At 39.0% G+C, this 27,605-nt stretch overlaps 1 protein-coding gene across 1 annotated transcript in view; it reads left to right on the top strand.

Moving 5' to 3' along the window:
- Window positions 1–3,036: 3,036 nt before the first annotated feature.
- Window positions 3,037–27,605, top strand: part of LOC130455777 (dedicator of cytokinesis protein 9-like) — a 167,140-nt gene continuing 142,571 nt past the window's right edge. The window contains exon 1 of the mRNA XM_056806986.1: window positions 3,037–3,658. Within this exon, the coding sequence (XP_056662964.1) occupies window positions 3,530–3,658 (129 nt within the window). The 5' untranslated portion in view covers window positions 3,037–3,529. The remainder of the gene's footprint in view (window positions 3,659–27,605) is intronic.

Genomic DNA, 27,605 nt, shown 5'->3' with positions numbered 1-27,605 from the left:
AGCTCTCTGGTATCTTCTGATAGATTCAAATCATATTGAATTCAGACATTTTGATTTCAAGTTCAGTTCTTTTTATACAATACCTAAGCCTTCTTTAAATAAGATTTCCATTTTCTATTATCTGACTATATCTGTTCCCCCATACTCCTGTGTTTTCTTTCTGGTGTCCTTTTTTTACCTACATGGAATGAATCACTTTTATTAAAAGCTGCTTCTTGTCCAACCTTCAGCATGTGCCCTGAAAATGCACTGCTTCTTCAGGGAGCTTTCCAGAACCATCTAAACTTTGGTGAATTAACTAAAATTCAAACTACTTTACTATTTCTCCTACAAAGTTTCCCTCACTGAGGGACTTTAAAATTTAAATGTGGAGGGAAGCCACGTGGTACAGTAGATAGAGTGCCCAAGGCTTAGAGTAAGGAGGACCTGGATTTAAATTTGACCTTCCTAGCTATGTGACCCTAGGCAAGTCAAATTGGCCCTATTTGCCTAGCCCTTGCCCTTCTCTGTCTTAGAGTTGCTACTAAGACAAAAAGCAAGTTTTTAAAAAAATTAAATATGGACCCAACAAAAATAGGTGAGTTGTTTTGGGTAGAGAGTCCATTGGATAGAGATTATCTAAATCTGGGCCCTTTCTCTCCCTTTATAAAAGCTTCTGACCAGGGCCACTTGATGTTTCATAAATGTTTCTAGGAATAATGGAAGTTCAGTATAGATCTTATACATACAGTGAATTTCACCTGTGATTTCACCCTGAACACAGTGAATATAATAATATACAACTGCAACTATTTAAATTATTACCCTAAGGGTTCATTGAGTAGTAGGCAAAGTACTTGTAGCTTCATTATAAAGCATTATAGTCCTTGTTTTCTTGGAACTTGAGCTGGTTCCAGGAGTTGAGCACATAGTGAATACAGTAGTGGTTTTGGTTATTTTGGTCTTTTTTTTGAAAGGAGACTTGCTGATGGTGAAGAAGTTAAATCAATAAAGTAAAGTATCTGTTAAGCTCCTATGATGTTCCAGGCCCTGCTAGGTGCTTAGTGCATATACCAAGACAAAAATGAAACAGTTCCTATCTTCATGGAGTCTACATTCTATTAGGAGAGGAATGTACATATATACAAAATACAGAGGCAGAGAGACTAGATCTATGCTTTTGTTGGTACAGGGAACTCCTAGATGAGAAAACTCCATCTGTTGACCCAAGGTTGGGATATTATCTGCAAGTTATGGTGAGATAATTGTTTAGAGCACTGAGAAGTTAAACATCTTGCTCTGGGTTGCAAAGCCAGAAGCATCAGAAATGGAACTTGAATTCAGTTCTTCCTGGCTCCAAGGCAGGTGAGCTTTCCTATGCCACAGCTGCTTCTCAAACCTCTATTTTCTAGAAGACTTAAAACATATGCAAAAATCAATACATAAATTTAAGCTAATTTGGGGGATGGAGCACTGATTCTAGGATGATGAGGAAAGGAAACATTTAATTTATCTCAAGGAAACAAAGGTATGATGTTGATTAGTCATTTCCAGTCAAGTCTAATTCTTCAGAACTCCTTTTGGAGTTTTCTTTGCCAAAGATAGTCGAGTGGTTTGCCATTTCCTTCTCTAGCTCATTTGACAGATGAAATTGAGGCTAACAGGGTTAAGTAAATTGTCTAGGTTCACATAGCTAGTGTCTGAAGCTAGATTTGAACTCAGGTCTTCTTTACTCCAGGCTTGGTACTCTATCCACTTCAATACCTAGCTGCTTTTTATTTTTCAACCCATACTTTCTGTCTTGACAATATTTTTAAGATAGAAGGGCAAGGGCAAGGCAAACAGGATTAAGTGGTCTGCCCAGCTAGGAAGTATGTGAGGCCACATCTGAAACCCAGATCCTCCTGACTCCAGGCTTTGTGCCCTATCCACAAAACACCTAAATACTCCCAGTTTTCTATTCATTAAACCATTATTTGTTAAATATCTCCAGTAAAGCATGAAGTGAATAGAGCACTGGACTTTGAGTCAGAAAGACCTTGGTTCAAATTCTGCCTTAGTTATTTACTAGCTGTATGACCTTGGGCAAGTCACTGAACCTTTCTTGGCTTCAGTTCCTCACCTGTAAAACGAAGCAGTTGCACTAGATGGCCTTTAGTTTCCTTCCATCTTTGCATCTCTGCTTTTACTCTGATGCTTCTTTGTCATGTTGAGGTAACTGTTCAGGAAAGCTTGGTCAGCAAGAGGATAAGCTCTGAGGTGTTCTACCAGTCCCGATGCATATCTTTCATTAGAGGAACAGCCCTATTTTTAGCCACAGTAACACTTGAAGGCCATCTACTAAGAAACTTTAGAGGAGATGATGGTTGCTGTTGGAGCTGGTAACCACGAAAATAAAATTATGTATCTTATCTTTTCGTTTCTCTAGTTTTGTGGATGAGGAAACAGATGCAGGGAGGTTGTGACTTGCTTAGGAACACACAAGGGAATCAATACCAGGTTCTTTTGCTACATAGTTTCTTTCTACCATACTAAAAAAATTAATAAAGGGTCTACTATTTAACTCCAATGTCAGCATTACCATATACAAGAGGTCTGTCCCTATCAGAGGAATTGTGGACGTCTTAGGCGCTCTTCCTCCCTGCTGGGAAATTTTAATTCTCAGCTTTGTTTTTTGGGGTAGCCGTTCTATAAAGAAATTTGCCCTGGACATTGGGAGGTCCCTCTAGGGAGGGTTTCAGGAGTCTCCTTCCAAGGTAACCTGGTTCGGTTTAGTCCCAGACTCCTTTTTATCTCTTCCCACCCCTTTCTCCATTTGCAGAATTAAGTCTCAACCATTGAATGGGTGGGTGGGGTGTTTCTTCCTCTATTTTTCTTGGCTCTCCCCATCTTTTATATGAACCGCTCTAACTTTCATCCCTTTTTGGGAGCCTGTCTCTCCGCCCACGTCACCCAATTCTTTTATTCCTTTTTCGCCTCGGGACTAGCCAAGAGACCAAGCGGTCCCTCCTTTCCCAGTTGGGGTGAGGGGGGTGGGGGGCCGGCGAGCTCGCCAGTTTCAGGATAGGGCTCAGCCCCGCCTCCTCCACTCTGCGGCCCCGCCTAGGACTGGACACTCCGCCCAGAGGAGGAGGCCGCCGGCGGTGAGAGCTGGTAGCATGGGGGAGCCGGGACAATCTCAGCAGCAACTACCGGGATCACAGCCCGGAGTGACTGGGGAAGCCGCCGCCTCCGGCCGGGTCTGTAGAAGAGGAGGAAGAGGCAGGACCTGGGCTTGACAGCAGCAGAAGCCGCAGCAGCAGCAGCCGCAGCCGCAGCAGCTGCGGGGAGGGGACGAGCCAGGACCTGCGCAGCCCAGGAGCCCGCCTGCTCTCTCGGGAACCCCAGCAGGAGCCTGGAGCGAGGAGCAGGAGGGAGAAGCTGGGCCGGCTGCGGTGGCTGCACCTGGCGGCGGCCGGACAGACGCGGACCGGGACCCCGGGAGGAGAAGAAGGACGAGGACGAGGAGGCAGCGGCGGCGGCGGCGGCGGCGGCGGCCAGGAGGCAGAGGATGTCGCAGCCGCCGCTGCTCCCAGCCTCGGCGGAGACTCGGAAGTTCACCCGGGCGCTGAGCAAGCCCGGCACGGCGGCCGAGCTGCGGCAGAGCGTGTCGGAGGTGGTGCGGGGCTCAGTACTCCTGGTGAGTGCGAGCGCAGGGCAGCGGAGAGCGCGCGCTGGGAGGTGGGGGGGGGAAGGGGGGGGGGACAGGGAAGGGGAGCGGGGGAAGGCGCAGGTAGAGAGCGCCGCGCCGGCAGGGGCAGGGGCGGCGGCGGGGAGCATCCCCAGTCGGGAGTCCCCTCCTCCCCACGCCACGCTCCCTCTTTCCCTCCCACTGCTCCAGTCAGCCGGTCGGGATGAGGCGGAGCCGCCACTGGAGCTGGGGAGAAGAAGGTGGTGGGGGCGAAGAGGAGGAGAAGTCGAACTAGGGACGGGGGAGCACTGGGGAGATCAGGTCTTTTGAAGACATCCAGACCATGTTCTTAAGTAGAGAGGAGACCCAGGATCTCCAGTATTGTCCTGTCCTCCCTTTGGGTACATTCATGGAAATGAGAAAACCTTTGCTTCCTGCTTGCCTGACCCCCAACTTACCTTTCACCTTCTGTGTCTCCGAAAGAGGAAAGGAAGGCTCTTGGTACCCTCTCATCCGTCATCTTCTGTCTGTCTTCCTTTTTTAGTGGAGGACCGGAGCTAACATTTGGCACCTGTGGCCCCTTTCTCCCCTCCCTTCTTTCCTCTCATTCATAGCCTACTCTGTGGTAAGGGGTGTCTGACCTCTGTGGACTTAGGAAGGGAGTGATGGATTCTGGAAAGAAACGACCCAGCACCCTTCCCTCCAGCCCCCTCCCTAGGTCTGTCGGCATGCCCCTCTCTGTCCTTAAGGGGGCCACCTGTGGGAGTCTACTTCAAAACTGGTTTAGAATAGCTGTTGATTTATGGGCATCAAGCAGGAAAAAACTGCCAAGAGTCCGGCACGACTTCTTTGGACAAGAGAAAAGGAAGAGAGCCATGGCTAGGTGTTAGGAGCTTTAGATCAACTTTTCCAGACCCGGGATGGCGGATGCTATATTAGGAAACTGGAGTCAATGATGACAGTCTTGACTTTTAATTGGTAGGAATTCGGCAGGAGCTGAGCTAGAACTTTGTGTTAGTATTTGGAAAGCATCGTGTCATCCATCTGGAAACTTTTAACTACTCTTATGTATTGTAAAAGGCTTTTGGTATTTCTTGAAAGGGATTTGTTTGTGGGTGGGTACTTTTTCCTTGTTTGTATAAAGAAGCCTCTGGGCACTGAGATTGTCTTGTGTGGTGTATTCCTGGGAGGGGGAGGATGTTCTGACGCTGAGCTCTGGAGAGATATTGGAGAGGTCCATGAACTTGGATTGGAAATAAACTACATCTTTGGCCCTTAAAAAAAAAAATTCAGCTTCTTAATCGAAATTTAGTGCTTCTTTAATTATTTAAAAACATTATTCCATAAAGGGGTTCAAAGGTTTCATCAGAGTTCCAAAGGCATCGGTAACATCCAAAAAAGATCAAGAATCCTTACTCCAGCAACAGAGCACACATCATCTTAATTTAAGTAAAACGTTTTTGGAAACTAATACTCTGTGGAGTTCACCTAGAGATTGCATAAATGACATGTTCCCGAGAATACAGAAAAAACCAACTGATTTCCATATCCAGTTTGTACAGTTCATGTCATGGTTTTATTTTTTCTTGTAATTAGCAAGGTTTACTCATCCATCTAAGGCCAACAAACTGTTACCTTAGACCAATATATCCAGATCAGTAAGCTGATTCCTCCCCCTCAATTGTCTTATTTAAAAAAAATAATAATAATAATAGAGGCCGGCTAGGTGGCTTAGTGGATTGAGAGCCAGATCCAGAGATGGGAGGTCCTGGGTTCAGATGTAGCTTCAGGAATTATCCTAGCTCTTGACCTTGGGCAAGTCATTTAACACTCATTGCCTAGGCCTTACTGCTCTTTTGGCTTGGAACCAATGCACAGAATTGATTCTAAAATGGAAGCTGAGGGTTAAACAAACAAAAAACAAACAAACCCAAACTACTAACATTTATATAGTGCTTACTATGTGCTAGGCATTGTGTTAAATACTTTATAATTATTAACATCTCATTTGATGCTCATTATAACTCTTTGAGATAGGTGCTACCCTCAGTTTACAGATGAGGAAACTGAGGCAAGAAGAGGTTATGTGACTTGCCCAGGATCACACAGTGGGACTGAGACTAGATTGGAACTCAGATCTTCCTGACTCCAGGCCCTGCACTGTCTCCAATGTAGGAGAGAGAACAATTTTGTACCTGAGTAATGCAGTTGTATACAAAGGTTCTGAAGCTGTGGGTTGGTACAATTATTTCCTCATTTCTTCTAACTTTAAATGGAACCTGAGTAGCTCAGTAATGTTAAATGGGAAAATAAATCAGTTGTAAGATTGTTGACTAATTTTGCCCATTTGTATATTTTTCCTATATCTCATCAATGAATACTATATAGGTGGGGGAGATGGGAATGATAGAAGACACATTTTCATTTGAAAAGAAATTTGTTTTTTTTTATCTCAATGAAAAAAAACAACCAGTAACTAGCTTAGTGCCACAGTTTATCATTGCTTAGGAAATTAGATTATTGCCTATATTGCTACTTTTTTTTTTAGTCTGAGCATTCTTCTTTTAACTGAATGATGCTATCCTCATAGGGATAGTCCATCCTACTAAAAACAGCATATGAAGTGGCCAGAGGACAAGATTTGGACTTGCTAGGCCTGGGTCCAAATCTCTGCTTTAATACTTACTATTTTCATGAACAAAGAAAAGTCATTTAATCTCTTTTTTAGTTTTCCTATTTGTGAAATGGGAATAATACATGTAGCACTTATGGTGTTTGTGAGGCAAGGGCTTTGGAAACCTTAAAGTGCTAGAGAAACATGAGTTTTTAATTAATAAATGTTACTCCAGCTATTACCGTTTGGAACAGAAAGGAAAACGAGAGTTCACTTTGCCACTTTATGTTCGCAATCCCCTGAAGAAAGCAAACATCAGCATCTGGGTTTGGAGTCAGTAGAAAATTGGTTCTAGCTCCATTATTGATACTTGCTTTGTGACCTTGGGCAAATCACTTAATCTTTTTGAAACTAGGTTTCTGTCTTTAAAATGGGGATAATGATACCTGTAGTATCTGTTTCACAGGGTTGTTGTAAGCATCAAATGAGATCATGTACACGAGATGTTTCGTTAACCTTGAAGCATTAGATAAATATTAGCTATTGTTATTGTTTTAAATAATTATGTGTATTATGGTTTATATTAAAATCATTAGGGTTGGCAACAAGGGATCATTGTTGCCATTTTCTAATTTGCTTATCCTAGATGAACATTAGGCAAATCAGAATCTATAATTATGTCTAGAAATTTTTGTGCTTCCCATAGGAGGATGATCTACTGAAACTCCATCCATATTTTGGCTCTTATGTGACTTTATGACCTATAAATGCTAATTTGTTTTCTTAGATGCTCTTTAAAAAACTATATGATATAACATAGATATATAGTGCTATATATATAATAACATAGTTATAAAATATATATATATATATATATATATTTAAAATGACATCTCAGAAAAATAGATCTACTATTTATGGGTCATAGAGTAATTATATATAGATATATGTCCATAACATTACAAGTTCTATCATGTCCTATATATATGTCTTTATCATACATATATGTATTTTTAAAAATGACTTCTAAGGAAAACATCTACTGTTTATGGGTCATGAAATATCATTATATATAGATAGATGTCTATAACATTACAAGTTCTATCATGTCATAGATATATGTGTGTCTTTATCATACATATATATTTAAAAAGATGACATCTAAGAAAAATTGATCTTCCATTTATGGATCATAAAGTCATATGTAATATATATGTATCTAGATTTTACATATATAGTTTTAATATGATATTTAAGGAAAGTAGATATATCACTTATGGATCATTAATATGTATATAATATATGATACAGTGATACATATGTATATATGTATCTATCATATGGACACCTTTTAAAGATGGCATCTAAGGAAAAATGGACCATTTTTGGGTCATATGGTCATTATGTAGAGCTATATGTGTCTGAGATATATATATATATATATATATATATATATATATATATATATATATATATATGATGGCATCTAAGGAAAACATGGACCATTTTGGGGTCATCTAGTCATTATATAGAGTTATATGTGTCTGATATTATATATATATATACACACATATATATATAAAAGATGACATATAAGGACATCTACTATTTATGGGTCATACAGTAATAATATATATTAAACACACAAGTGCATATGCACATGCATATGTATGCATGAGTATGTATATGTGTGTGTGTATATATGGATATAAATATAAATTAGCCTGTTGCAATCTTTCAGCATGTCTAGTCAGGGCGTTTGGTGTCTCAACCCTTAGTCTTCTCTATATGTGGCCACTCATCTGATGAAAACCATGTTTTTACAAGTATAAAATGCACTGAGGGGGCAGCTGGGTGGCTCAGTGGATTGAGAGCCAGACCTAGAGATGGGAGGTCTTGGGTTCAAATTTGGCCTCAGACACTTCCTAGCTGTGTGACCCTGGGCAAGTCACTTAACCCCCATTGCCTAGCCTTACCACTCTTCTGCCTTGGAGCCAATATGCAGTGTTGATTCCAAGAGGAAAGTAAGGGTTAAAAAAAAATGCACTGAGTATAGAAGAACCATTCAGGAAGAGGAAGGGCTCTCAGCTCAATTAGGAAACATCTCCAAAACATGATCTGACTTCTAGCTCAGGAATGTGTGATGGTGAGTTCCACTGGAGGAAGATCTCTGGACCCCCAAAGGAGCTGATCGAGGGTAAAAACTACCTACCTATGAATGTCACTGGGCTCGGGACTCAACACTTGCTTCCACCACCCTGTTTCCTCTTGTTGGGTACCATTTCCTTCTAGGAAGTTGTCTCTACCCTATGCAGATGCCCAAATCACTTTGTCCATCTAGCAGTCTTCCAGTTCTGTCAAGTGCAGATCTCCCCCAGTGGGCTATATAAACTTAGTTGATGAAGGCTACAACTAAGTAGCTAAGGACCAAGTCAGTTCTTAATTTCCATTAATTAATGGCCAACTAATGGCCACAATGGATAGAGTGCTGTACTGGAATTGGGAAGAACTGAGTTTAAATATGATCTAAGGCTCTTGCCTACTGTGTGTCTCTGGGCAAGTCACTTAATTCCTGTCTTTGTTTCCTTATCTGTAAAATGAGGATAATAACAGTTCCTATATCACAGGGTTGTGGTGAAGATCAAAATGAGACAATAATTGTAAAGCATTTAGCATGATAGTAAACTCTATACAAATATTAGCCGTATTTTAAAAAGTATTTTTATATTTATTATAGAAACATTTATATTTATCATCTATAATAATGAATATTTTATTTATTATATTAAAATTATATTTATATGTTTAAATAATATTTATTATTATTACATAAATTATTAATTTGGTTTCTCCTCTTAGCACCGAGTAGTCAGAGGTTGATTAAAAAAAAAAGTCTTTGACTAATAATGCAACTTTGCAGAGGAGGAGGAGCTAAAACAACCAAGTCCCTGAACATATTATGAGTTCTTTTCATATTTAACACAATCGCAGCATTGATGACTATTGGCATCCTGTGAAAATATGGTACCAGTTCTGTAAATTACAGTTTAGATTTTAAATAAAATTCTCATCGGACTCAGTTTGTGGGCTTATGTGAATTTGTTCGGCTATTAAATGAGTCTTTGGCATGATGAAGAAATTATGCCGAAGCCTGAGTCAGGAGACCCAACATAGAGTTTTCCATTCAGCTTTAAACTCGTCAACTTGGGTGAGATCTTCTGTGCTTCAGTTTCTTCTCCTGTAAAATGAAGGTGGTTTTGAAGTGCCTTCCAGAGATCTCCAATTCTTTGGTCCTAAGTCATTTATTTATCTCACTTTATTAAAAACAACAACAACAACAATCCTTACCTTCCATCTTAGAATCAATACTATGTATTAATTCCAAGGCAGAAAAGTGGTAAGGGTTAGGCAATGGGGGTTAAGTGACTTGCCTAGGGTCACACATCTGGGAAGTGTCTGAGATCACATTTGAACCCAGAACCTCCCATCTCTAGGCTTGGCTCTCAATGCACTAAGCTACCTCCCTACCCCCCATGATGATAGTAATTGTAGCAGAAGTACATATGGCGTTGATATAATATTTTTATTTGGGTGGGTATTAACATGAAAAGAACCTTTGTTATCCCCTATTTCTTTTTAGCTTTTCCAGGACAGAAGTTCTGAATACTAGTGTAAAAGTTCAGAACTGAAACTGAGAATTATCACCGAGTGGTATTAACTGAATTTGATTTAATGATTGTTTTTGGTGATGCTGAAGGAAGGTGAGATGATCCCAAATCTTTTATCAGTCTAATATGTCGTACATAATTGACCTAGTCATAAAAGGAAATGTAACATGAGAACTATAAATACTCTTTCTCTCCAGAAGATCAATGTAAATGTTGTGACACAACCAGCCAAAGTCATTTTATCCGTTACTCTGCACCTAGGTATTACAGTACAAGGCATCTGGCTACCTGGTTTCCTTAGAGATCTTATCCAAGTATCTGGAGCCTCAAAGCCTCTTGCTCTGTTTTAGTCCCTGCCAGCTATTTCAGTCCATCCCAATTCCTCTGAGATTTTGCAGTGAATTCAGAGAGGAAAGTAAGCTTCATTGTTGCTGCATTCACCTTTACCATGATGGGAAGAGGTGAGCTAGAGATGGGAGAAATTTCCTTCTCTGTACCTTTTTATGCAAGTATTTATCTTGGAAAGACAAGCAACCTGAGATTATCTCCAAGGTAGCCTGAGACAGTGCAGCATTGAGCTTTAAGTGACAAGTAAGGATGATGATTTCAAATCAGATATGGTCCTCCATGGTGGTGTTCACTGGTCTCAGTTTCATCTCTCTCTATCCCGTTCTAGTCTCTGATAAGTGGTGCTAGCATTCAGAAATGGTAAAGAGGCATTGCTAAGTAAAAACTAAAGGGAGAGAGGAGGTGTGATCATCTGGGCCCAGTAAATGAAAGGCAATATTTCTCCAGAATTCTCTTCCACTTAAATTGGGGAGGCAGAATTAAAGTCATGATAGGTTTAGAATTCAAGAAGGGTAGAAAAGGAATGAAACCATTATTTGTTCATTTAATTTTAATTTTCTTTTTCTCAATTGCATTTAAGCCACATTTTTTAATATTCATTTTGAAAAAATGTGGATTCCAAATTCTCTCTCTTCTACTGTTCTCCTCCTCCTTGAGAAGGCAAGCAGTTACCACTGCTACATCTCCTATCAAGGGGGAAGACCTAACTTGTATAAAAATATTTATAGCAGCTCTTTTTGTGGCATTAAAGAGCTGGAGACTGAAGGCATGTCCATCATTTGAGGAGTGGCTGGACAAATTGTGGAATGTAATTGTAATGGAATACTGTTGCTTCATAAGAAACGACAAAAAAGATGATCACAAAAAACCTGGAAAGACTTCTATGAAATGATGCAAAATGAAGTGAGCAGAACCAGGAAAACTACCCAGTTATAGCAATAAAGTAGGATGATCAACTGTGAATTACTTCACTATTTTCAGCAATGCAAGAATCCAAGACAGCTCCAAGCAACTCATGATGAAAAGACTATGAATGCAGATTGGGGCAAGCCATTTTTCTCTTTATTTCTTTCATGAAGTTTTTTTCTCATATAAATGATTTGTCTTTTTTCACAACATGACAATGAAATATGTATTGCATGATTGCATAGATATAACCTATGTTGTATTACCTGCTTCTCAAAGAAGGAAGGGAGAGAACATTGAATCAAAAAAAGTTTAAAATTATTTAAAATTATATCTACATGTAAATGGGAAAATAGAATTAAACTTTTTTTTAAAAAAGGCAAGAATTTGATATAGCTTATACATGTGTAGTCATGAAAAATGTATCCATATTAGCCATTGCTATCATTTGTTCAAAAACATTTTATTGTGTTAATTAACTGTGTTCTTGGCACTTTACTCTGTGTTGGGAGAGATGCAAAATTTGAATCAAGAGGGTTCCCACCTTCATTGAGCTTCTAGTCTAGTAGAGAATATAAGATATAAATATGAACACTGAATATGTGTTTGTTGAATGGACAAAAGAAAAGAAACCTTATTAGTTACCATCAACAAACATGCATCAAGTGCCTACTCTATGTTAGACACCATATTAATGCTGGAGATGTAAAGAACACCTTAGATCATGAGCTTAGCGCTGCTCCTGGTTACTTGTGTCCATGATGACTTATTGTTCCAGGGGACACAGCCCTGATACTGCTATACTCAGAGGCTTTCAAATTAATTGGAATTACAGGAAAAATAGAGAGAAATACTACCTTTAATAAATTGTTTAAGAGCTGGGTAAGTGGTTTTGACAAAAAGTATGCAATAGGAATTGAGAGGAAAGATCCTTCTTTAAGGATTGGCATGGTTGGGGAAACCTTCCTAAAGAAGGCAGGACTTCAGTTTTGCTATAGAAAAAAGGTATGACTTAATAAATTGGGACATGTAATATGAGGGAAATGTGTAAATAAATGCTAGGAGGGAGATATGTATGATATTTTTCTTCTAAGCTTATTTGTTGTCACTTTCTTCTCTATTTCCTTTTAAAATAGTTATAAATTTGACAAATTTTGCTAGATAGAGCATATATTAAGAAATAGTAACTATGTGACCAGCACTTTGCTGCATACATAGTATACAAAATGCATTTGTTACAAAGATAATTAGGTAAGACAGTCCTGCCCTCAAGGGGCTGATATTCTAATGGGGAAAACAGGTCAAAAGTGGCTCTAGAAAGAGTCTACTAAGAATGCCTCAGAATGGTTGTGGAAGTGGCCTGGAGGCCTGATTCTCAGGAAGATAAGGTAAAAAACTCCTTACTCAGGGCCTGAGTGTTTTCAAGAATGGAATCCCAAGATTCTTGAGAGGAGGAGATGGGCATGAAGCTGATGTGGACCAATAGGGAGGTGGGCACATGCAACGAAAAATATAAAAATATAAACCAATGAATCTCCATTATATACAGCTTGGTCTTTTAAAATTGTTTTATATTTCTATATAAATGTATATGTTTAAATATGTTTACATATAAATAAATATAAATATATTCTAAAACATTTTACATTTAACATTCATTCCAACACTACTGAGCTTTTTTGTGTTCCCTACTGAATTTCCTTCTGTGGTGTATTTTTATATTTTCCTTTATGCTTTTTTCTTTCTTTTTAAAAATCACTATTCTTCCAATTTCCTGATGATTCTTTCCTCCAAAAGCTTTCTCTTATAATGAATAGATATGGTCAAACAAAACAAATTCACACATCAGCTGCATCCGAAAATGTATATCTCATTCCATACCTCCAGTCTTCACCAGTAGTGTCAAGTTCAAGTAGAAATGGGCCACTAAATGGTACATAAGGATCCCTGTGGGCTACAGATGGACTTGGAAAACCACATGTATTTATGCATTTCTTTTTTATTAATATATCAGCACATTAACATTAGATAGAAATTTAATTTTAATGTGGTTCAGGCTGCACTTGGAATTATCAAGGGTCATGTGCCACTCTGGGCACATAGCCCTGGGCTTCATATTTGAGATCTCTACACTACAGCTTCTCTGAGGCAGCTAGGTATTAAGGTGACTAGAGTGCCAGACCTAGAGTGAGGAACATGAGTTCAAATCCTGCCTCTGATACTATCTGATCCTGAACAAGTTGTTTAACTGCTGCCTCAGTTTCTCCAGCTATAAAATGAGAATAAAAATAGCACCTACTTCCCAGGGCTGATGTAAGGATAAAATGAGATAATATTTGTAAAGTACTTTGCACAATGGTTGGTACATAGTGGATACTTAGTAAATGTTTGTTCCCTTCTTATTCCCCTCTCTTCTACCAAAAGAGAAATATATTAGACTTTTATTGATCATAGTTCATAAGTTAAAGTTCAAAATTATCTTCCTATGCAGTGTTGGAGTTATTATATAAATTATTCTCCTGGCTCTGCTCATTTCACTTGGTATCAGTTCATCCGACTCTTGGAGAATTTTTTGCAATCCATCCTCTTTATTAATTTCTTTTCTTTTTTTTAAAACCCATACCTTTCCTCTTATAATCAATACTGTATATTGGTTCTAAGGCAGAAGAGCAGTAAAGGCTAGGCAATGGGGGTCAAATGAGTTGCCCAGGGTCACATAGCTAGGAAGTATCTAAGGTCAGATTTGAACCCAGGACCTCTCATCTCTGGGCCTGGCTCTCAATCCACTGAGCCCCAGCTGCCTTCTTTATTAATTTCATATAGGACATTAATCTTCTGTTATGTTCAAGTACAAAATACTTATTCAATCATTCCTCAATTGATGGGTCTCCCCTTTTCATTGCTATAACCCCAAATGCTGCTATCGATATTTTGTACACATTTTTTATTCTCTTCGAGGTACATGCCTAGTGATATTGTAGTGGTGATGTTGCAGGGTCCAACGGCAATAGTTTAATGACTTCCAAGTTGCTTCTACAATGGTAGGACCAAAATGCATCAGTGCATTAATGTGTCTGTCTTCCCAAAGTCTCTGCCTTTTGATTTCTCCATCCCTCACCCCTTGGAACAAACAACAACAAACCAAACAAACAAAAACCCTCATTTAGCAAAGACAGCTAGGAGTGCCAAATGTATCAAAATATATTTCTAGGAATGAATTGGCCAGTTTGACTGAAGTTAAAGGTTCAGAGATAAAGGAGAGAGTTGGGGAGGGATGCTAGGTGCTAAAATTGAATAGGTGGCTCAGTCCTTTTGAGAAGACCAGGAAAATATATCATGGGAATGAGGGATGGATTAGCAATTGGAGTTAGGCTGCACAAGGAGAAATTCTTAGCCCTTCAGAGTTCTTCCTCTGGCAAGAGTTAAATTATCATAAATTTGGTATTAGATTTACATTTTTTTTTGGATAAACAAAGAATGAAACTTTTCCTTTCTGAACCTTTAAAGTGAGAGTGAACATTTTTAGCACTAGATTGGACCTTCCTTCACATCCGAATGAAACCCCTTTTATCTCTTCTCAGCTGGGGCTCACTATTCTGGGTTTAAACTCTCCTAAGGATAGAGTGGGAGAGAAAGAGTTAATGGAGTTAAAACCAACTTGGGACCCTTTTATGCTCCTATTTAAGGGAAGTCTGATACTTGTCAGTGACACATGGAAAGAAAGCTGGCTACCTAAATTTCTCAAGGGAAATAACAAAGCCATTTCTTTCTTGATCCCACCCACCTGGACTTTAGTTGGTTCAGTCCTCAGGTACATGGCGAGGAAATTGTTGTTGTTTTAAAGATCTAGTGTTGGAAGGGAACTTAAAAGGTCCAAGTTCCACATTTTTTAAAAGTAAAGGCTTAGCAAATTTTAGTGCCTTGACCAAGGTCATAACAGGTAGTAAGTGGCTCAGCTGGAAATCAAACTAAGTTTCTTTGACTCCATATTCAACACTCTTAAAAATTTTTTTTAAACTCTTGCCTTCTACCTTAGAATCAATACCGTGTATTGGTTCCAAGGCAGAAGAGTGGTAAAAGCTAGGAAATTGGAGTTAAATGACTTGCCCAGGGTCACACAGCTAGGAAGTTCCAGTGGTCAAATTTGAATCCAGAACCTCCTTTCTCTAGGTCTGGCTCTCAACCCACTGAGCAACCTAGTCACCCCTCGCTCCCCTTCCCCCTAGCCCTGGGCAAGTCCCTTAACCCTCATGTGCCTAGTCCTCACTGCTCTTCTTCCTTAGAACCCATACACTATTAATTCTGAGAAAGAACGGAAGGATTTAAAAAAAATACAGGGAGATTAAGAAGAAAGAGTTAAAGTCAACACCTGGATTTTAAGCATGGGGGACTGAGTAAAATGGTGGAAAACTGGCCGAAATAGTGAAATTGGAAGAAAAAGTAGGTTTTAAGGGGAATCAATTAGTACATATTTATGAAGTGTCTGGTGCTAGGGTGCAAATGCAATAGCCCTTGCCTCAGGAAGCTTATTTCTATCGAGGGAGACTGTGTGTATGTATGCAGAGATGTATGTATACACATATATGCTGTGGGGGTTACTTTGGAGTTAACCACATGAGACATGTGGGGATGGGCCCCATTCCATGGAATATGCACTAAAGGACTTGGTGAGGAAGCAATTCTTTGGTATCCATTATTGCAGCAGGGAGAAGGGAAATGTATGAAAAGAGGATTGACTATTAAGGTAGGAATTGCTACTTATTTTGTTCTCTGTCAATCTCTCTGTCTCTCTGTCTCTGTCTCTCTCTCTGTTTCTCTGTCTCTCTCCCTCCTCCTTTCTTTCTGTCTCTCTGTCTCTGACTCTGTGTTTCCCTCTCTGTCTCTGTCTCCTCCCTTCCATTTCTCCCTCCCTCCCTTTCTTGCTCTCTGCCTCTCTCCCCCTCCCTCCATGTCTTTCTCCCTCTCCTCCATCCCTCCCTTCCTTCCTCCCTTCCCCTCACTCCTTTTTTCCCTCTCTCCCTCATCCTCCTTTTTCTTCTCCCTCCCTCCTCTCTTCCCCTCTCTCCCACTCCCTCCTCCTACCCCCTTCTGTCTCTGTCTCTCCATCATTAAAATGAAGTTAATTGGATTAGATGGCCTCTAAAGTCTATTCCTTGAAATAATTTCCCTTTTCCAGGAATTTGAGGCCCAGAAGTTGAGAACCAATGGAATCAAACTTGAGATGGGTTAACGTTGTAGGGGAAGAGATTTAGGGTTGATGTCTTTGAAAAACTTGGTGACAGTTTATTTAGTTGATTGAGTCATGTCTGACTCTTCATTTGGGGGTTTTCATGGCAAAGATCCCAGAGTAGTTAGCCATTCCCTTCCACAGCTCATTTTACAAATGAAAAGACATTAGGCAAACAGGCTTAAGTGACTTGCCCAGGGTCACATAGCCAGCAAGTGTTTGAGACTGGATTTGAATTCATGCTTCATGAGTACAATGTCACCTAGTTGTCCAACAATGAATGCTATCCAAAAGTAGAATGGGTGGCCTTGGGATAATTCTCCCCATAAAGTTTTCAAGTGGCAACTAAATAACCATTTGGGAATGTTTTAGAGCCTGGCCAGGCATCAGTTAGACCAGATGGCCTTTGAGGTCCCTCCATTGTTGAGATTTTGGGACTTGTTCCTAATTATGTGGTTTAGAAGTGGGAGTTTTCAGGTCATTCAAGCACTCCAATAGTAAAGTCCTTATTATTGTCACATTTAAATCACTGTCATCATTTAAACAAATTAACTTATCACTTAATTGACAAGAGTAAACCAAACATAAATTCCTACTATCTGACTGGAAAATATTTGTGGCACAATTTTTATTGACTTTGGGTTTTTTTTCTGTATACACAGACTTTTTTTTTTTGGATTGCTTTGAAACTTGTGCATATGAAATAGTAATACCCTGTGTATAGGGGACTTTGAATATACAAGTGAAATAATTCTGATGAATATTGAATCTTATCTTCTTTGCCTACTTCTCAGTCGAGCACAACTACAGACCTCCCATAGTATTAAACCTAAATAACAAGACTATCCAAGTCTCCCCCTGCTCAGTAAATTCCAATGCCTCCTTCTAGGTTCAGAAACAAAGTTTTTTTTTTTTTAACAAAGTTTTTTCTTTGAGATTTAAAGCTCTCCATAGCCTCGCTCCTTCCTGTATGTCTGTTCTTATACATCTCTTACCTCACTTTTTGTCTTGTTACTTTGCCAGTTGAACCCTAAGTACCACTGAGTCTTTCTGTTTATGGTGAAGCTGAGCCCTTCTTTACATGTTGTGTTCCCCTCATTAGAATGTCAACTCCTTGAGGGCAGTGATTGTCTCCGTGACTAAATACATATTTGTATTTATAGGTTGTTAAATTGTTAAATTTTCTCTTTTCAGACTCCTAAATATCTGTTTAGCCATTTTTATTTTCTTTGGATAAAATTTTAAGAAAAACTTCATGTTCTTTGGACAGGTGCAATGCTAGAATGTTAAGTGTTTTTCCAGAGGGTTAAAACATGGAACTGTTCATTATTTGATGTCTTCTCTCAGAAAATGATGCACAAATGTTTTTCTGACTTTTCTGAGATTTGCCTTATGAAAGCCAATTAATATATCAAGTTTAAAAGAAATTTTATTAGCTAACCACTGTGAGCTCAAAAGCACATGGACCTCTGACACAAGTATTAGTTTTCCCAAGAACAGTTAATATATTGGACATGCTTTAGCAAGTACATTGGCATTTGGAATTTCATGATGTGTTAAAAACGGTGAGTGGGAGGAGGGACATATAAATCTGCAGAAATGTTTTATGAATCATGGACTGTTGGAGAGAATCATGCATTAATATTTTAACGCCATAAGAAGAATATTAAAGTAATGTTCTCCCTGGATTATGGACTACTGAGGACATGTAAAAGGCCAAGAGGACTCCTGTTATTGGCATAATAAACTCTGTATTTTAGTAATGACATTGTTAGGTACTTCTTAAAGCTTTACAGGAGAATCAAGGAACAGTGGATCCATAACTCTTTTTTTTTTTTTAAATTAAACCCTTATATTCTGTCTTACTAAGTATCAATTCCAAGGCAAAAGAATGGTAAAGGCTAGACTTGCCTAGAGTTACATAATTTAGGAGACCCATAGTCTTAATTTCAGAGTCAGAATAGTGCTTTTCCTATTCTTCTCCACTCTACCCCTTGCAAATTTCTGGCACATTTGAAAATTATGTCCTCATTGACTGTCTCTGGGAGCCAGTCCAAGGTCCTATACCATAAAGATGGCAGTCAAGTGTTGGCCAACATGGAACCTGATTTGGATACTACACTTTGTTTCATCCCTGTTGGCATTGTCTCTCTCTTGTAGATTAAAACCTTCCACTTTCCCCCAATCTGTGCCTTTTCATAAATGATAAGATCATAGGTCTAGAGTAAGAAAGGACCTTTGTAGTTTCTGAGTCTGCCCTTTCCTCTGTGCCCTTCCATTTTATAAAAGAAGAACTCAAGAGGTTGTGACTCATACAAGGCTAGTCATACAGCTTAAATGAGGAGCAAAGGGAATATAGGAACCCAAGTTCTTGGAATCCAGTTTTCCCCCTACCCAGCTGTAGAGAATCTACTAAGTATTCTGAAGGTCTTTCTTTTTTTAAGGAGGTGGTGTTGGAGAAATACTAATGTAGTATTTGGACTGACCAACTTTTGTTCTTGCTCCATGAGCAGCCCATCTCATTTCTGATTATAAACATCTTTAATAATGTCCTTTATCCACTTCATCACTGGAAGTGTGCTCCAGCCAATTTCCACCCACTGGGAGTCTTTCTTTTACCATCCATATTATTTGTAATTTTGATGACATTGAATATACTAGATATTTTAGGCTGGTTTGATGCCAACCAAATTATTTAGTTTGGTTTTGGTCTCTTAATTTTAATGGCTTCCTTTAAGACTCAGCCCAGTTCTTACCCTCTGCAGAATGTCTTTCACCATCTCTTCTCTCCAGCTGCTCATGCTTTCCCCTCTCAGATTGCCTTTCACCTACTCTGGGTGTATCTTGTATATGCCAAGTTTTTAACGTGTTGTCTCCCTCATTGGAAAGACTGCTTCTTTGTACAGAAATCATGCTTTAGCCTTTTGTGTCCTTAGCATTTAGTACAGTGCTTGGTATACAATAAGCACATAATACATGCCTGTTGACTTGGTTTTATCACATTACAGAGCAGGATTAGGAAATAAACAGTTCCAGCAGTGATGGCTTATGTCAGCAAGTTCCAGACTGGTCTCCCCCATCATCCATTGTAGAGGGATGCCCTTTTTATTTGAGTTGTTCCTTCCTGAACTCGTGAGTGTCTTATTTCTTTTTGTAACTTGCTTAGGTGGCTTAGCTACCTAACTTGAAACATTTTTTGGATTTTTAAAAAAGTCCCTTTTTTTCTTTTAGTAACAGCTGTTAAAGCAGAAGGACAAGGACTAGGGAAATGGAGTTAAGTGACTTGTCTGATAAAATGTCTGAAACTAGATTTGAACCCGGGTCCTCCCAATTCCAGATCTGGCATATTATTTCTTATTTCAGATCATACAGAAAATAAGCACATTTCAAACAGAGGCTCACAGATGTAGGTCTATTTTTAGATTTTTTTGGGGGTAAGGGTAGAGGTGGGAATGAATTACTTGGTGGTGAGAGGAGAAAAAATGGTGCTGTAATATAAGAAAATTGCATGATGAAAATTATGGGTCAAGACTCTAAGGAACAGGTTAAAGAGGGAAATGGTTGATGGTAAGGGAGAGCTTAAAATGTATTTGTTAATTTGAATTACATAATAAAGTCATTACTGTTCTTTAGCTGTCCTAAAATGGAAAACTCATTTTATATATTTGATTTTTACTACTGTAATGATTGACTTTGCTTTGAATGTCTCGAATAATCTCCTTCCTCTCCATGTTTTAGAACTCCTAGTTTAAATATCACTTCTAATAAGAAGCCTTCTTTTTTTCCCCCCCAAGTTGGACATAAGCCACTCAAGGACTAGAACTGTTTAATTTTTGTCTTGGTGTCTCTAGGCATTAGCAAGGTGCTGGGCATATAGGGACTTTTTTTTTTTTAATCTTATATTCCACCTTGGATTCAATAGTAAGTATTGGTTCCAAGGCAGAAGAGTGGTAAGAGGTAGGCAATGTGGGCTATGTGACTTGCCCAGGGTCACACAGCTAGGAAGTGTCTGAGGCCTTATTTGAACCCATCTCTGGGCCTGGCTCTCTCTCCACTGAGCCATCTAGCTGCCCACACTTAAGGGCTTAAAAAAATTGTTAGATTGAATTGAATTTGAAATAAATTACATAAAATAAATGAACATGTAAGATATTTCCTCCTAATGTACTCGGAATATACCTCTTTTTAATGATGGCAGATGTGTGTCCTTTGGATTTTGATTTTGCCTGCCTGGTCTTTAAGGCATCCTCACTAGCTATATTAAACTGCTTGTTACATAATTTGTCATTAGGCTACAATAGTGTAAGGATGGAAGTTTCCATCCCCAGTTTAATGAATGAAAACACAGAAAGACTAGACTTGTCAATTGAATCAGTCTAAAGTGCAAAATAAGTATGAACAGGCTCTTAATTTATTTGAGAGGAATGAAGTGCTTTAATCATTGCAAAAAAGACGAATGACCCCACATAGGAAATATCACAAGAATCATACCTGCCTCTTGGCTAAGTATGAAAAGCATCAAGTTTGTTTGGTGCTCATGTGCCTCGTGGTGGTCAGATATAGAAATGAAGAACTCCCAAGGGAGAGGGGGCAATGATTATCTCTTATCTCTCAGTGACCGATACTGACTGATAATGTCAGAAGATCTATATTTTGTGGCAGGCTCTGGAGCAGCAATGGTTGATGGTACCATATACATCAGGAGCTGAGAAACACTCCACAGAAAAACTAGGTACATTAAGAAAGGATAGCTTTTTGGGAGCAGGATTTCTTGGATGCTGGGGGGAGAGAAGTGCAGACTTCAGAAATCAGAAAAATCATCAATCCTTAGAGCTCAGTAGAAATCCAGAAGTGCCTCAGGCTGGGGTCTAGCCCCACTCATGGCTCCAGAGGGTCCTTGGTAGGTGGAACAAATAGGTGAAACGAGAGACAGAAAGCAACTCTGTATATGTTTCTGCCTGGGGCAGGCTCTGCATAAAATGGCTGCTTCGCCATGCCCAGGTTTAGCTTTATTTTTATACCCATTTTTTTGGCACACAGATACATTATTCAACATACATCTTTGAGTAAAGTTAATTGGATAGGTGATACATTAACTTTTAACAAATTGTTTGATTAACATTCTGAGATCATTCTATACTCTTGTATTGTAACTATTGATTCTGACAGGAAAGACAAAGGTTCTAGACAAGATAAATGATTTCATCACAGGTGGCTTAATTTTCTCATTAACCTATGAGGAGCTTTGCACTTACAATCAAAGAAAATCAATTACCTTTAATAAAAATAGATAATTAATCAGAAATTCTAGAGACAATTAACAATCATAGTAGTGAGGTTGAGAGATCAGAGAGGTACTGAGAACACAATTTAGATTTAATATTAGGCTGATCATTTTTCAGGGTTTATTAGGGAGTTACCCAAGGGGAGTTTAGTTAGGTAGAATCAAGTCACTGAGGCATGATGAAGCTTGGTGTACCTGTACAAGTCTTTCCTTATGAATGATTTATGTACTGGCTTTAGGAGAATGAGTTTCTGTACAGGGGGAGCAGGGGATGTACTGGGCTTGGCTTGTGGGTACAGCTTTTGCTGGGAATTATGTACTTACACAAAAGTTAACCCATAATAGTCTTTTGGGTTTGGTTTTGCGAGTCTAATCTTTTGGTGATATTTTGGGGAAATAGTGTGCAAGCATTTTGCTCCTATATTAGTTTTTCTGAGACTAGGGTGAGGACAACAATCATGTCAATTTCATTAGTAAGGGATGTTGATGAGAGAAGTCATGCAGAGGGGGTTGAGTGGGCAATTCCATCCTGCCAAAGAGCCATTTTGTGACCTTTTGGCTTCCTTGTCAAGACATTGTGGCCTCATGGCTCCCAGCACAGAAGAAAACTTATGATTTGTCACTTGTTTATGTGGGTATAGGATTTGGGGTTTTGGTTTCAAAAGATTATTACAAAAATGAATAATATGGAAATAGGCTTTGAGTGACAATATATGTATAACCCAGTGGAATTGCTTGTCAATTCTGGGAAGGGGGAGGAAAGAGGAGAGAAGACAAGAATCATGTAGCCATGGAAAAATTAAAAAAAATTTAATTTTAAAAAATCTGTAAGAGTTCAAGAGATATCCTTACCCAAAGGGAACTCAGTGAAAACTATAAAAAGGGAGAAAAAGGGTCTCAGTGTCCAGGAACTGTGAGTTTCTCTTATGACTATGGTATTCTCAGCATGCTTGTGGCACTATCTATGTACTTTGTTTGAATGCAAGCTCTTTAGGGATTTTGTATGTGCAAGGGGAGCTTGAATCCCTGGTTTGTGGAAACTTTTTAATAACAAATTTCCCTCCTTAGCAAATAAATACCCTTTCTAAATATTTGACTGATAATCAATGAGAAGTACACCAGTGGGGGCTTGGCTGTTGAAAATATTTGTCAGTTTTCTATTGACAATAGAGGAAACTGAGTCTCCTTCAAGGTTACCTCCATAACCATGAGAGAATAATAGCTGTTTCTGAGTTCCCAGCCTACCCAGTTCAAATTGATGGAGGGGTTCTGTATATATGTGTATGTGTGTTTATGTACTATAGATTCATAAATATAGACCAAGAAGGAATCATCTAGGGTCATCTAGGCCAACTCCCTTATTTTGAAAATGAGAAAACTGAGACAGATAGAGGTGAAGCGATTTTTCCACAGGTAGGGAAGGGAAAGGGAATGGAATAAGCATTGATATTTCTCTGCCAGGCACTGTCCTAGGTACTCTATAAACATCTCATTTGATACAGCAACCCTATGAGATAGGTGGTGTTATTATTACCATTTTACCCTTGTGGAAACTGAGGCAAAGAGAGGTGGGTAATTTGCCCAGGATTACACAGGGTAAGTGGCTCAGGCTGGATTTGAGCTCCGATCTCTCCTGACCTCTGACCCAATGCTTTTCTCTACTGTGCCACTTATTTGTAGCTAGTTGAAGATCCTGGATTCACATTCAGGTCCCTTGACTCACCCTGCTGCTCCTCTAGTGGCTGCTGATATAAATTAGCTGTAGATGGTATAGTAGATGGAGTGCCAGACCCAGAGTCAAGAAAACCCGAGTTCAAATCCTATATCAAATACTTATCTGTATGATCTGTAGACTTGGTAAGTCACAAGCTCTCTCTGCTACCTGTTCTTCATCTATAAAAAGGGATAGTAATAGTACAGACCATACAGGGTTATTTTGAGTATCAAATGAGATAACATCCATAAAGAGCTGTGCAAGCGTTAATGAACTATGTAAATGCTAGCTATTTTTATTGTTATATGTGCACTTTTGTTGCTATTGCCTCCTTCAAAACTGAAAATGAAAGTAATTTTTTAGAGAAGTAGATAAAAATATAATTTAGGCAATGTAGGAAAATAAAATCTACTTTTTTTTTTTATATAACCCTTACCTTCCGTCTTGGAGTCAATACTGGGTATTGGCTCCAAGGCAGAAGAGTGGTAAGGGCTAGGCAATGGGGATCAAGTGACTTGCCCAGGGTCACACAACTGGGAAGTGGCTGAGGCCAGATTTGAACCTAGGACCTCCCGTCTCTAAGGCTGGCTGGCTCTCAGTCCACTGAGCTACGCAGCTGCCCCCAAAATCTACTTTTATATGCAAAATAACCAGTGACTAATTCTACAGGGCAAAGACATGGACTGCCCTGCTGCTGGAGGATTTGAAACCAAGATTCAGTGACCTTAAAGTGACCCAACACTTGGACCACAATGTGAGGGTTCTGGCCAACAAGCCGCTTTTCTGGCGATTTTTGCTAGGCTTGAGATGATTCAATTGTTGTGGGTAGAAATAATTATGTTTACAAAACCACCACTTACAGTATAAAGGGAAGGAAACAGCCTTCTTCAGTGGAGCCATTATCTAGGCTTATTAACACTCTTTTTTTTTTTAATCCTTACCTTCTGTCTGTATTGGCTCCAAGGCAGAAGAGTGGTAAGGACTAGGCAATGGGGGTTAAGTGACTTGCCCAGGGTCACACAACTGGGAAGTGTCAGAGGCCAGAATTGAATCCAGGACCTCCCATCTCTAAGCCTGGCTCTCAATCCAGTGAGCCACCTAGCTGCCCCCTTAACACTCTTTTTTGGTGCCTGCGTTTGCTTACTTCTGGGCAGCTAGGTGGATCAGTGCTTAGAGCACCTGATCTGGACTCAGGAAGACCCCAGTTAAAATCTGGCCTCAGATGTCTTAGTTGTGTGGTCCTGGATAAGTCATTTACCCTTGTTTGCTTTAGTTTCTTCCTCTGTTAAATGAGTTGGAGAAGGAAATGGCAAACCACTCCAGCGTCTCTGCCAAGAAAACCCCAAATGGGGTCACAAAGAGTTGGACATGACTGAAACAAATGAACAACAACAGCAATAATGCATGTGCTTGCATAAAAGAGAGTGTGGGATAGCGATTAGAAGTGATTAGTTATTAGTGATCAATAATTATGTTATTAATAATAAATATTATTTAAAAACATTTTTCCATGGTTACAGGATTCATGTTCTCTCTTTTTCTCCTCTTCCCTCCCCCCTGCATGAGCTGGCAAGCAATCCACTGGGTTATCCATGTATTATCACTCGATACCTATTTCAATATTATTTTTTTGTAATCATCTTTCAAAACTCAAATCCCAAATCATAAACTGGGTTCACATCTTGCCCCTAATGGGCAAGTCACCCAGATTTTCAGTACCAAAAGCTGTAGCTAGCTTTTTAGGACCCTTAAGTTACCAGCCCATTAGAGATCAGTGTCAGTGGAGGTATTTTTTCACAGGGAGAGTTTCCAACATGGATAAAATTATAGATCTAAAATTTTTTAAAATACTCAAAATTGCATGTAAGGAATAGTTTGCTCAGGTTTGTGTGCGTGTGTGTGCATACATGCTGTGACAATGGTTCTGGATCGTAGCAATGATGTAATGGGAAAGGAAATTGAGAGATGAGAATATTTACATGGACAAAGATCAATGTATATGTATATTAAATATGCTTTAAACTCATCTATAACACAATGGATTTAAAAATCCATCTGCAAAGTATGTTGAATTCCATGTAGATCTTAGGTTAGGGTTTCTTAGCCCTTTTTGTGTTATGGGACTCTCTGGCAATTGGTGAAACCTATGAGTTTCTTCTTAGGCTGTTTTGAAATTCATAAAATAAAATACATAAGATTTCAAAGGAAACCAATTATATTGAAATAAAGATGTAATTCTTTCCTTCATCCAGGTTCATAGATTCCCCTGAAATCGATCCATGGACCCTGTCTATGGACTTCAGATGATTAAGAATTTAGTTCCTTTAAAAAACAAACTGTTATTAAAGAAATAAGTTACCAGTAACTGTTTTAGGACCCTCAATTAAAAAAACAAACAAACAAAACCCTTACCTTCCATCTTAGAATCAGTACTGTGTATTGGTTCCAAGGCAGAAGAGCAGTAAGGGCTAGGCAATGGGGGTCAAGTGACTTCCCCAGGATCACACAACTAGAGGGCCCTCAATTTTTAACAAGTGCTTTGGATGGATCATGCTGCTTGAAAATCATTTAATTTGCTTTAAAGTAATGTTGAAGTAATTCAACTTGCTGGGCTAACTATACAGATTAAGGAAGAAATTAGAGGGTTTAATTCCCTTCGCTATGTCTCATTGGCTTTAAGGATTGAAGTTGGTGATTCTTCAACTTTACGTTAGTCCTTCAAAATTCCCTTCTTTCTCTGTTCTTTCAAGATTTAAAAAAACACAATTTTTGGGAAAATTCTTGAGGCAAAATATAATTAAGGACTCATTCTCTTCCTATATGGCATTTTAACTTGGGTTTCTATAGTTGATGAATTATAATTAAGGAAATAGATAGGACTCCTGTGTCTAGAGTCTTTAATTGAAAGTTCTGGCCCCTAGTCCCTGTTTTAGATTGAAAAAATTTAGACTTGAAAGTGTGGGAGAGAATATCTTGTAGTTCCTTCCTAATTCGTACCCTCTTCAATGTTTCTGTGGTGCTTAGTACTACAGATGGACCATCTCCTTTTGCTTGGAAATCTCTTGGCTTCTACCATATTGGTCTTACTTGTGTTTGTTATTAAATGACAAAATTCAACAACAGCATCCACCAATGCTAAATGAGTATTGTAGTCAAGTTTATGCAACAAACTTTCATTAAACGCCTACTCATGTGCCAGGTACAAGCTGTAGAGATACAAAGAAAAGCAACAACTACTCCTGCTCTCAAGGAGCTCACAGCCCCAAAGGGGAGACAGCAGCTAAGCGATGAAGTCCAAACGTGATGTCCACAGGATACATTGGAGAAAATCTCAGAGGGAAAGCATTAAGATTAAGGAAGATTGAGAAAGACTTTGCAGAAGATGGGACTTTAACTAAGGAAGCCAAGAGGCAGAAATGAGGAGGGGGAGAGTTCCAGACTTGGGACAGCCAGAGAAAATGCCCTGAGAACATTTTGTATTCCTCCATTTTTCTGGCTGCTTCTCCTTTTCTCAGAGTACTAACTGCTGGTTTCCTCTATGATTTCAGCCTTTGGCTTTTTTCCATCCAGAGCTATTTCACCTCTATGAAAATGATATCAAAAGCAATAACTCTGTCCCTAGTTTCATATTTCTTACTACTCATAGGCTTATCCCTAATTGGATTTTCACTGACTTCTAAAATTTAAAAATATAATTTTTCCATTTTATTATAAATTAATTTTTATTTATGTATATTTACATGTGTTTTACATATAAATTTAAAAATACCATTCCTACTTAGCTGACATCTCCATTAATGGTATTAGCATAATTATTCTACTGGTACCCGAGGCTCCTAAACTTATAATTAGATATATATTCTTTTTCACCTTCTGTAATGACAGCCTTCAACAAATCATGGTGTCCTAATGATTCTTTCTCTGGAAAAAAAAATTCCGTAGATTTGCCATTTCCCCTCCTTGTTTTGTTACCCTGTCCTAGGTTTCTGTGACTTCACAGACTTGTTGCTTTTCCACTAAACTTCTAGTTTTCAACCTAGTTTTCTTCTTTCTAGTTTTCCCCCTATACATCTCCATTTCGTGTATAGCTGCCTAGGATAATACTTCTCAGATATCTTTTTTTTTTTAAATCCTTACCTTCCATCTTAGAATCAATACTGTATATGGGTTCCAAGGTAGAAGAGCCATAAGGACT

Source organism: Monodelphis domestica, chromosome 8, assembly GCF_027887165.1.
Source record: "Monodelphis domestica isolate mMonDom1 chromosome 8, mMonDom1.pri, whole genome shotgun sequence".
Classification (NCBI taxonomy): Eukaryota; Metazoa; Chordata; class Mammalia; order Didelphimorphia; family Didelphidae; genus Monodelphis; species Monodelphis domestica.
Note: the sequence above shows the minus strand (reverse complement) of the source record. Positions and strands in the feature narration are given on the sequence as shown.